We start from the raw sequence: 12,043 nt of genomic DNA on the forward strand, positions 1-12,043 counted from the left end.
CTGCCATAACCATAACAATAACTCATAACCACCAGCAACCACAACACTACCACATTCAACCATCACAACTCTCCTCTAATGATCGTCAGTGACAAGTAAACTAGCCATCAACTTATTTATGGCTTTTCCCAGCTCTCTGAATGGTCGTGAGCTTGGGGGAGGAAACTCTATATAAAGGAGAAGATTATTTTACAGACTCAATACAGTGTGGGACCTAGGGGTTGGTGCACTGGTGACGTGTTGGTGACGTACTAATGATGTCTTGGTGACGTGTTGGTGACGTACTAATGATGTCTTGGTGACGTGTTGGTGACGTACTAATGATGTCTTGGTGACGTGCTGGTGACGTATTAATGATGTCTTGGTGACGTGTTGGTTATCTGAACAACAGTATTTCAAAAGACACTTCAGAGTAAACACACTGATGGAATAACTGTATCGAAATTTCGTATTTATATTTTCAAAGAAACGAAATTCTAACTAAAATTATGTATAAAACTATAACTCAGTTTTTTAGGACACTGCTTCAAGTAATGAAAGCGACACAGACTGAAGACATTACATTAACTCATAAGAGCAACTATCGACGAAATAAGGTTAGTACAGTACAAGTCATATGGCAGATACCTCCATATGGATTAATGCACAATAGTTTACCATCAGGCCATCAGAGGGCAGTAGTTATGGTGATTCTCCTCGTCAAAGATTTTAAAATTAAGTTATTTAGGCAGTCATGTGTGTGTCGTAAGTTCGTGTGTGTGTGTGTGTGGCCTCGCAAAGTCAATAGTTAGCCAGTGTAGTTAGTAAGTTGTCCGGTCATCCTGGGTGTCTCCCTTGAGTTTGGGTCCCTTTAACTCCTACGGGACATCCGCCCCTAACTTCTGCCCCGATAAGGTTACATACACGACAATGATAATATAACCTTTTATTATCATCATCTAGTTATAAGGTATTAATAAATAAAATGATTATCTTTGTCAACAATAACAAACATAGTCCAGAAAGTACAGGTTTATATATGGTGACCTTTCCTCCCATCACGTCAGTAGCCGTTTAGGGAAGTACATGTCAGTAGTTGGTCAGGGAAGTTCTGTACATGACAGCAGACTTGCCAAGATTTACTCCCTGTAGCTGCCGTCAGGAGGTTGTTTCAAGTGTCAGTAATACACCCAGACGGACCAGGCAGTGTACACACCGTCAGCAGGCCAGTAAAGAAAATTGTCTAGAGAGGTGAGAGAAAGTTAAAGTGAGTCGACGAAGGAGGACCTGAAGGGGTGGGTGTTGAGAGCTGAAGGAGGAGCTGAAGGGGTGGGTGTTGAGAGCTGAAGGAGAACCTGAAGGGGTGGGTGTTGAGAGCTGAAGGAGGAGATGATAGTTCAGGTAAGGTTCTCTGATGGGCCGAGGGGCGACACACACCCGAATCTCTTGGCGAAGGAAGAAGGGAATCAGAAAGAAAGACTCGATATTTCTGTGGGACGTAAGGATGTTAAGTGTTGTTAATGGCCGCCATATCTCCTTCAGAAGTCTGTGGATATCTGTTTTCTGATGCGCTCCGCCTGTTGCAACATTTGCTGCTGGATACACTTGAGCCACTCCTGCTTGGTGGCCGCACTGGACGCCCGGAACTCATAAGTGACCGGTTCCTTGCCTCCCCCCTGACGAACCTCCAACTTAAATGTTAAATCAGAGTTGGTGGGAGGACCCATGTTGACTTGGTCCAGCCAGATTTCCCAGAGATACTCGTAGAGGGGAGGCCTTTGTCTGGTCAGGATGATGATTTTCTTGAAGAGCAACGCGAAGTAAGTTCCTCCACGACCTTTTTTCTTCGTCCTCACTTCCATTTTGTCGTGTCGGATGATGTCACCGCTCCTGATGAAGTCTACCCGACAGTTGATGATGGCCTCCGTCAGTAGCCTCATCTGTGCTCTTCTTACACAACTCTGGAAATGTTTTAGTATTGTCTCAGCGTCTTCCCGGAAGGTTGGATTCCGGCACAACTCCCGCAGCCAAATGAGGTAGAAGATGAGGTGCTGAACGGGCGAGATGTAGAGTCTGGCCTCCGTGCCCTGGTCCAGCTGTGTGGTCATCTGGCAGCGGATAACAAGATAGTCGATGTAGACGTCAAACAACTCGAGGTTTTCTAAGAAGCAGTTTAAAATTTCCCGTAGAGAATGTGGCTTGTCTAGAGAAGGGAGAATATTTCTGCTGTGTAGTGTATATAACTTCCCTAGGAGAATACACAGACTTTCTGCTGGGGAGAGAGCATCGGGGTTAAGGAGAGACGACAACTGACTTACATACGTCTTCTCCTGAGAGACGAGTTGTTGGCAAATCTCTTCTGTTGAGAATGACCCAGGTGTGCTTAACGTGTCGTGCTGTGCCATGGTGTTGTGAAGCTGTGGGTACACTGTGTACAGGTCCAAAGGGAATAGCTGAGACTGCTCCTTTGTCGCCAGAGTGTGACACTCCCTCTGTTTGAGAGTTGTGTTCTGCTGTACAATCTTCTGCAGCTCACTAACCCACTGATCTCTGAGGGAGGAATTCTTTGCTTTGAATCTCATGGTGACTCGGTGGGACTGTTCCTCCGTCAGCACCTGCAGCAGTACCTCAGTCTCCCCGGCGGCCTCCACCTGTTCCAGCCTCTCAGCACGGTAATGTATTTTGTACTTAAAGAACTCCATCTTGGAGGAGGTAATGACCAGTAAGTTCTCGAACAATATTATGTAGTATTTTCTCTTCTGGAGGCAGCCGCCACTCAAGCAGAAGAGGTCCCCAATTTTCAGGACGTCGCCTCCCAGTCGCAGGTCGACGGGGCTGCTGGTGACGTTGGCGATAGTCATGAGGGTGTTAGCTTTACGCTTCAGTTGGTTCAGGAACTCGATAGCGGAATTTAGGTCTGACTTCTCCTTTTCCGACGCTTGTTTCCTGAAGCTGTCTAGAAGCATAACATAGAAGTTGATCCTCAAGGAAGGCTTAAGTATATTTCTCTTCAAGTCAGGAAAATGTTCACTGAAATAAGAAGCATGTCTCTGAAAGTCTTTCTGAACATTTGGCGTCATCGTCATATAACGGCTGTAAGCCTGGAACTGCTCGTCTTTGAACACCTTCGCCAGCTTCGTCAAGTCTCCCTTAGTGTCTCTTAACTCTGCGTGTAACACAATTTGAAACTGATATATCACTTCCATTTGTTTAAAGAAAACATCAAAATGTTGTCGTATATGTGATGGTGTTTCTCCACACATGGCCCCATAGATCCTTAACATATCCTGAAGGCATCCAATATATTCGGTATCATTTTCTATTAGAAAAGAGAAGTGGTCACGGTGCGGGTCCACCGCCTTAGAGGACTGTTCAGCAGCAGCGTCCAGCCGGTCATCGATGTACTCTAAGACGTAAGGTTCAGCGTCCGAGGAGGCGATGGAGCTCTTCCGATACAAACTAATACTTCTCGAGCTCTCGGGGATCTCGTAAATAGAGGAGAGATTGTCTCTTGGTGATCCAGAATACCTCCTCTGCCGGCTGAAGGAGTTGCTGTCACTACTACTGCAGTTACTGCTGCTGCTTTCACTACTGTTGCTACTGCCGCTGTTGCTGCTGCTGCCGCTGCTGCTGCTGCTTATGCCACAACTGCTGCTGCTGCCGCTGCTGCTGCTGCTTATGCCACAACTGCTGCTGCTACTGCTGATACTGCTGCTGATGCTGCTACTGCTGATGCTGCCGCTACTGCTGATGCCGCTGCTACTACTACTTCTGCTGCTTCTTGGTGGTGAAGGTGTCAGGTAGTCACTGTCCCTGGGGATAAAGAAGTGTGTCAGTTTTACATCACTTGAGCCATGATGTCTGACGAGACGGGCAGAGTTAACTCCAGACTCATATATACAAGTAACATCGCCCCACACAGAGGCCGACGAAGTAATGTGTCCGTCTTGTCACTTGATCAGCTGGTTTTATCCCCCGCCTGACCATGACTGCTGTGGGAAACCCTTTGACTGATCCTGGGATCGAACACGGACCACTAAAGGGACACGGTGAAGTATTAACAGTGACAGTCCCCAACTTTTCGTAAAGTATTTGAATATTCTCCGAAGACGAATATAACTTTGTGTTAATCTGTGTGGGTGTGGAGGGAGGGGGAGGAGATGATGTAACTTGGATCAACACAATGGTTGACCAGGTAATGAGGTGTGGCCACAGGTGACACAGTACACAGGTGTTTCTGGTGATGATGTACTCAGCGACAGGTAGGTTGTATGTAGAGGCGGATCACATGAAGAATAGACACCCTAGCGTATTTCACTCTGATGATCCAACACCTCAATGAGGAGGAGGAGAAAGGGGAAGAGGGAGAAAAAGGGGGAGGAGGAGAAGGAAGGAAGGCAAGGCATCGTACACAACAGGAAGTTATGAACACAATACTAATTCCTTCATGTAATAATAGCAACAACAAAAGGAAATATATTTCCCCACTACACTCGCAGGTGACGTAATAAAGCTCCCTTGATAATCTCTACAAACAGTTTATCTAATATTCTGTCCTCACTGCTAAAGGCGGGGAATGTAAACAAACAGTGTGACTCAGGACTCCTGTACGGGCGGAGAATATGGGCTCGTGACACTTACCTCAAGTCTGTGGATTTCCTTAGCGGTCTCGGTAAGGTTTGAGGGAGGTCTGAGGACGGTACGCCGTCGTTGACTGGGAGGTACAGTCTGGACTCCTGCACCAGCTGTGAGGGCGAGAGAGAGAGAAAGAGGTCACTAACTAACAGTGTTCTGACGGGTTTGTTGTAACACTGACGGGTTTGTTGTAACACTGACGGGTTTGTTGTAACACTGACGGGTTTGTCGTCACCATCATTGTAGTGGCCGTGAACATTATCAGGAAGGCGTTACAGAAACAAAAATATGAAAATGTTCCAAATTGTGTTATAAATCTCTGGGGTGTGAATTATAATCAACATTACTCTAGTTTATATAAAATACTTGGCATTATATATAAGAAGTATAATAATGTTTATGGTAAAGTGAGTATGGAGGCAACATGGCTACTGTAAAGACTGGCCAGAAGAGATTGACTGATAGAAGGTAAACATATATATATACACAAGAGTATAACAAGGTTGTGTCTGAGAGAGAGAGAAAGAGACGGACGAGTGAATGTGTTCCGTTAGATGGACAACAGTCAGTCAGTGCTGTACTTACCGCACGATTCACATCTGAGTTGGTCCCGAAAGGTTGGCTGTGGATACCTTGTAGTCGTGGCCTCGAGGATAGACTACACCTTGATCCTGGGCGGTCCTCTTCCTCCTCTTCCTTCTCCAGAGAGTGAGGATCTTGTTCTTCTGCTGGCAACACCGTAGAAATCGTCGCCACACCTGCTTGCCGAGGTACTGCTCTCCGCTGGCCGTCTTCCTTTCTGCCCCTGTTGAGGGTTGTGTGTGCCGAGTTATTGCCGCCATGATGTTGGCTTTTGTTCGTCTGTAAATCGGTCTCGGTGTAAGGTTTTAGCGGCCACAGCATATATGAACCTTCTCCCCAGGGGTTAGAGGGCCTCACTTTCTCAGAGGTGGATCTTGACAGCCTTTCTTTCGACGGGGAAGTGTCCTTACTCACTCGAGGCTGAAGATACAAGTTAGAGTTGCTTACGGGTTGTGTTTTCGGTATGGGTAGACTTCCACATCTTCTAAAGCTACATTCTGAATGGGTGTCGGATGGGTGAAGAGATCTCCTATAAGTTGTGGAAGAAGGTTGTGAGGCAGTTCGGTGAGGGGAGGGAGTGAGAGACCTCTGCAACCTGCCGAAAAATCCCCTAGAACTGCTTCCAGAGTTATTACTAGTCTGGGAGACCTTAGAGGGTTCAAGGTATGTGCTGGATTCCTCGCTGGAGGGCGTCACTTTTCGACTAGGAGACTGTGAGTTCCCCTTCCTAAACCAATGCTTGAGGTCTTTCCGGGAGTCATTGCCAGGAGTAGGTGACCGTGACGGAAGGCTGTTGGAGGGTGAGGTTACCTTACGCTGTGGAGGCGGGAGTGTTGCAGGCAGCAGTTGACTCCAAGAATCTTTGGAGTTGGTGTTAGAACGAGAGAAATCTTGCGGCAACTGGTGACCCCCAGCACTTGAGATGGTGAAAAAATTGGCATTGCGTTGAGATCCATTGCGTGGCAGCAGATTTGGTGGACGATGATTTCCATAAGTAAAAGATTGTGAATTCCTCGCCGAATCGTGACCTTGAAGCTGGTGGCCTTGTGGGGAGTGAGGGGTGGGCGAGAGTGGGGAGTGAGGGGTGGGCGAGAGTGGGGAGTGAGGGGTGGGCGTGAGTGGGGGGTGAGGGGTGGGCGAGAGTGGCCTATGGTATTGGGCTGGCACTCTACTGCTCCCGATGTTTCCTCCGTAAGCCTCTGAATGTGACTTACTTACCTCAACATACTCTCTGGGTAGGATGTTATCAGTGTGTCGGGGAGGCGGGCGTGGCGGCCTGACCTGAGAGGCAGTGTGTGGTGGACGGTCACTCGGCTGGGTGTGGTGAAGCTCAAGCGGCTGAGGTTTAGAGGTAGTTGAACTGTGTGGTTGGTGGTGGTAGCTCAGTGTGTTGGAGTTATTTAACCTACGTTTGGTGATCCTGAGGTGGCTGTTCCTGACGAAGGGTATGGGTGACTCCTGCAGCAGAGGTTGTTGGTCCTCCTCCATAGCTTCGCTCTCACCCTGGAAAAGATCAAGTCTTTTAAATTCAACAATATAAATAACACTGTTCTTCCTGTACGTTGTAAAATGTTCTTCCATTCAGTCACTAAATACAACACCTTTTACTTATATTATATTAGTGCACAAACCATAGTATTTCCAGGTTGTGAACTATAAATATGTTGTTAAGAGAAGCTTGTCCTCATCACAACCCGGAGACAAACACTCCTCACAACATGAAGAAGTGAGAATGACTTATACACACAAACATACAGTAAAGGACACGGTGGGCAAGGGAAACAGCACATGTCCTACGTATAAACTCTTGGCGGGAACATCAACATAACAGTTTATTCTATTAAGTGAGGATATAGAGGGAGAAAAAGGTAATGATTTATCGTACAGCCAAATCACCAGTTATCGCACAACCAATAGCACAATAGCCTGATGATACACCCCCCTTCCAGTTATAAACAACATCTTTGGGATTTAGAGAACTCAGTAACGAGCTTAGACAAAGACAGTACCGAGACACCACACACACAAACACACGCACACACACACTGAGTCATACACTCCTTTAGCAGCCATAGAGATAAGATTTACTGGGGCGTCAATTAGATATCGTTTAAGGGTAATAATAATAATAATAATAATAATAATAATAATAATAATAATACGTGTGTGTTTAGGAGTCTGAACAAGTAAGGCATAAAATAAAAACCCACAAGTATATGTTATTAAATAGTCAAAATTATGTGTGCTTAGTGTAGTCACAATAAAGGATAATATTCAGTATACTTACGTTAAAGCTGAGGAGTTCTGAGAGCGGTGAGAATTATATAATAATACACCGTCACTTGTCACGTAGTCTGGCCTCTCTACGGTTCTGGTGCACTGTGTACATGATGTATTGGCCAGGACGAGGTAGAAACACCAGACTATAACAAGATACCGTCCACACCGTAAACAGCGAGGAGATGCCTAGTGAAGAGTTGGCACCGAGTGTACACAATATTAAGTGTTTGTCTCGTAAATAAGCAGCCAGAGGTAAGTAAGTGTACATCTGCTGTCAGAAGTTCACCCCACACTGAGGGTAAACTCTCTATCTTATCACGATAACTTATCTCGACTAGTTTATCGTCTTTTTAACCGGAAGAACTATAGACATCGCTTTTATCACAATTCTAGATACTGATAACACGACGCTATGTGTTATGAAGAACCTGTAAGTGATATTAGTTCATTCTCGCGTAATAAAATATTCTTCACCGTTTTATATTATTAATGTTTCATGATCTATCTGTCTGTCTATGGCAACTGAGAGAGAAATTCGTATTAACATTGTGTCTCAAATTGAGTTACTTTTCTGTATTACTAATAATTTAATGTACAGTGAACAAGACACATCATTCTCAGTTTTTCGAGATACAATAAACTTTTTATTACATAAGTATCAAGAGACCATATATTCATTATGTTAATTAACTGGATTAAGATTAGTTAACCCTCACAAGAACAATATCATTATCTGCGGTTAGATTTCATAGTTATCTTTATATTAACGTGTGTATTAGACGACACTTTACCAACCCCTTCTCATATTCCTATAGTTACCCAGCACAATATCTAAGGAGAGATTTTACGTTTTCTTCAAAGATATAAACTTGAGTCATAGAAAACTATTTATTCAAATCGTGGGACTAGCTCTAATATTTATGAAGAATTACTTACGTATTGTGTCACAACATATATCATAAGCAGGGGTGGATCCTGGAATACCAAAAGGAGGTTCCAAGAAACTTAGGGGGGGAGGGTAGGGAGGGAGGGGTGGGCGCTGTAAGCCCCCAGAATTTTTGTTTTAATCTGACCAAATACCATGGGTATTTTGACGCCATTTTAAAGCCATGTGCATTTGATATTAGGAGATATTCTGAGGTCAATATTAATTACATTTTACGATATAAAAACACCTGAGTACAATACTGCATTAAATAAAAGGTTTTGAATTTTCTGATGAAAAGGGGGGTCCGGGCACCCTGGACCTTCCCACTGGATCCGCCCCTGATAAGTCTGTAGATTTTACCGCCATTGTTTTTGTAACTTGTAGATAGTGAAGTGTGTGTGTGTACAGGCGATTTTCTGTAGCTTAATAGTGAATAGTTAATCGCCTTATCATAATCACAAATCCTCCTCCTCCTCCTCCTCCTCCCTCCCTTCCTTCCTTCCTCTTAACTTTTTACTTTTACTTTTATCCTCTTCGCCACTGATCGGCTTGTTAGCCGCTTGGGCGATCGGTCACGTCTCTTTTCCTTTATATTCTTCACCAAAATGTCGGCTCGCTAGCCGCCCGGGCGATCGGTCACGTCTCTGTCACGCACTGTTGGCAAATACTGGGCATGCACCGGCTCCTGAATGTACCTGAACCCGCTCCAGTGTTGGTCAAGTCTTGTCTTGAAAGAGTTCACACTCGGTGCCGTCACAACACTCTCTGGTAGATTGTTCCAAGAGTTTACAACCCTCACTCCGAAAAAGTTTGCCCTCACGGTTTTCCGGATTTGCGGCTTCTTCAATCTTGAGCTGTGACCCCTTGTGGGGCGAGCGTCCGCCAGCTCCAAGTAAGGACACTCAACTGAGTAGTGCCCCCTGAGATGCTTATAAACCTCAACTAGGTCCCCCCTTGCCCGTCTGTAGTATAAGCTAGGCAAGTTCAGGCGCTCCAATCTCTCAGGGCAGCTGAGATGCCGAAGTGCAGGCACCAGTTTGGTGGCCCTCCTTTGAACATTTTCAACCAACTGACAGTCCCTAGCATATCTCGGGGACCAGATGGGGTGACAGTACGGTATTTCCACCACAATAAAAAATATTATACCTGCGTAGAGGTTAATTAACGCTCTTTATATTTCACAGGTGTTGGTGATACAGGTGTTAACTCGCGTATTTTTCACAACCGCGCCCTGGGTTCAATTCCCTCCTCGGTACAGATGTGAGAATGGTGTTGTACAGTATGACCTTACAAAATAACGCAACTAGTTCTCTTATTTTCGCTCCTGTACTAACCTTGGCCAATAAAGGGAGGTGGAATAGACCAACTCCCCCGAACGGTTAGTCAAACAATAAGTGGTGTAATGACCAATGATAAATACGTGTTCAAAGAGAGAAATACCATATATGTGTTTTAACATAAGAATCTTGACTTCAGTATGACGTCACCATTCTCATAATAGTATAATTATAGCATAATATAATCAATCTCTCAGTAGTATGGCCAAGCATCCTTTAAGAAGTATAATGACATTGTAACTTGATCATCCTGGAAGGTCTACTATTGTTATGATGATATACGTGATTTTATATTGTACCACTTAAACTACCGCTTGGATGGTGATGGTATGTTGCATACGTCACCTTGGCAGTAATGTGGATCATGAGACACCAGGGAATATATGTTTTGTTGCACTAAATAACAATATATCAGTCTACGGTGTCCTGAAGTGTTGTGGGGCGGCAGTTACCTCGTCTACTGGAGGAAATAATCATCTGTGGTGTAATGTGAGTCCTCAAGTAAACATAAAACAATATTGAAGGTGTTTGACGAGAAGGTTAGCCACAGAGAAGGAAGAGGATTGGCTGGTCAGAATACTCCTCCCTTACCATGTTAACAGTAATGGCGGGGCAGTCTTGATGCAACAATAAATGACAAAATATACGACATTAATGAACCATCAGATGTGACACAAGATGGCGTCCATGGGGTGTTATCTCTCACGTTATCGTCAAATATCAGGAGATGATAGTGTTCTTTCGGCCAGGTTTGTCGTCAAGAAGGTGGCCTGGACGGTGAAGGGGGTACTACTAGGGACCGTGTTGGGATAGTGACGCTTAGTGTAGACAGAGTAAAGTGACTTACTTGCAGGAGAGAAGGTTAACAGCAGGAGAAGCAACTAACAGAAGCCCACACTATCTTGGGTGTCTTATCTCAGTTTGCACCTATACAGTACCTATCTTGTTATCAACTCTTATCGTGAATGACCTTGCAAGTCGGCTCATCCATTATTATCAAGTGATCTGTGATGGTTGTTTGTGTGTTTGTTGCTATATATTTACGTTTACTTTATCCTCTTCGCCACTAATCAGTTTATTTGCAGCTTGGGCGGTCGCTTACGTCTCTGTTACACACTCTTGGCAAGTACTGGGCATGTACTGGCTCCTGAATGTATTTGTACGTGCGCCAGTGTTGGTCAGGTCTGGTCTTACTTGAGCTCACACTCGGTGCCGTCACAACACTCTGGCATTGTGAAGTTGTACTGGACGTTTAAATTACGTGGACTGTGCAATGGTACTGTCAGGCCCTTGTAGACAGACGCATGTTTCAGGGCCACAAGGGCACATTTACATGTGTCGTTGGGGTGTGGCACGTGCCCCTCAGCCCCCCTCTTCTTGGGTCCAGGCCAAGCTGGTGTGTGTGGGTAGGTGATGTGCATGGATAGGTGGGGCGTGGGTTGGTAGGTGATGTGCATGGATAGGTGGGGCGTGGGTTGGTAGGTGGGTGGTATCATGTCGTTATTTCCATCTTGACATGAAAAAATATTAAATCAACAAGGTGACTGTACTGTGACTATAGTTGGTCTACAACTTTAGTGGCTGCTATACTGCCACTGTAGCCTATGTCTTCTTTATATTTTTATCATAACTTTTTCGCTCCTTCGCTTATCACTGATTGTCTAATGCACTTATGTTTACGGCGTAGATCAATGTGAGATATCCAACACACCACTTTACTACGACTTCCACCTGGCGTCCCCCTGACACATCACATGAAGCTCATCCAAAAAGGACCTAAGAATGGACAATATTTTGAACATTTTTCATGCATTATATATAACTACCAAGTGAATCATGTCTATAATGATCATGTGCATATGTACAGTACTTGAGTTATACAGTACTTACTTGAGTTATACAGTACATGAGTCCCTATATCAACTTGTAAGCTATGTTATCTATCCGTAATCAGGCAGGATGAGTCAAACACTTCCACATTTTACGTTTTTCTATTGGGGGGGGGGCTACTATGTGCCTCCTCAAACAATATTCTCAAAGCTTCTCACCTCACCTATGGAAAGTTTAGTGAGGTTTGACATTATATAAGGCACAGTAGCGAAGTAAAATTGACCTTATGTTAGATATAATTCATATAAACCCATTAAATATTGAATATATAAAGTTGTGCAAGAAAAATACAAGAAAACTGGCTTATGTAAGTACCAACAGCAATATATTCTGCTGTTGTTCAATAGAAAGAAATAATTTGAGAGATAATAACTAAATGAACTCAATATCGTAGAAGTATGTATATTATCTC

General features: G+C 44.5%; 1 protein-coding gene across 1 annotated transcript; it reads right to left on the minus strand.

The window, feature by feature from the left end:
* Positions 1–710: 710 nt before the first annotated feature.
* Positions 711–8,576, minus strand: LOC121873714. Its single transcript, XM_042377417.1, has 6 exons — positions 8,550–8,576; positions 6,606–6,699; positions 5,200–6,239; positions 4,621–4,724; positions 1,335–3,606; positions 711–1,300 (listed from the first exon to the last, which is right to left on the minus strand). The coding sequence occupies exons 1-5, from the start codon at positions 8,574–8,576 to the stop codon at positions 1,518–1,520; spliced, it is 3,354 nt and encodes a 1,117-aa protein (XP_042233351.1). The 3' UTR covers positions 711–1,300; positions 1,335–1,517.
* Between the last annotated feature and the right edge of the window lie 3,467 nt (positions 8,577–12,043).

This window comes from Homarus americanus, unplaced genomic scaffold (genome assembly GCF_018991925.1).
Source record: "Homarus americanus isolate GMGI-L3 unplaced genomic scaffold, GMGI_Hamer_2.0 scaffold43895, whole genome shotgun sequence".
NCBI lineage: Eukaryota > Metazoa > Arthropoda > Malacostraca > Decapoda > Nephropidae > Homarus > Homarus americanus.

Bases quoted from the DNA above. Each gene is read 5' to 3' on its own strand.
- LOC121873714 (XM_042377417.1), bottom strand. From the start codon at position 8,576: ATGGCGTCAAAATACCCATGGTATTTG. The intron at 4,725-5,199 runs GTAAGTACAGCA...TCGCCCTCACAG, and splicing joins ACTCAGATGTGAATCGTGCG to CTGGTGCAGGAGTCCAGACT. The intron at 3,607-4,620 runs GTAAGTGTCACG...AAGCAGCAGCAG, and splicing joins AGGAAATCCACAGACTTGAG to CAGCGGCAGCAGCAGCAACA.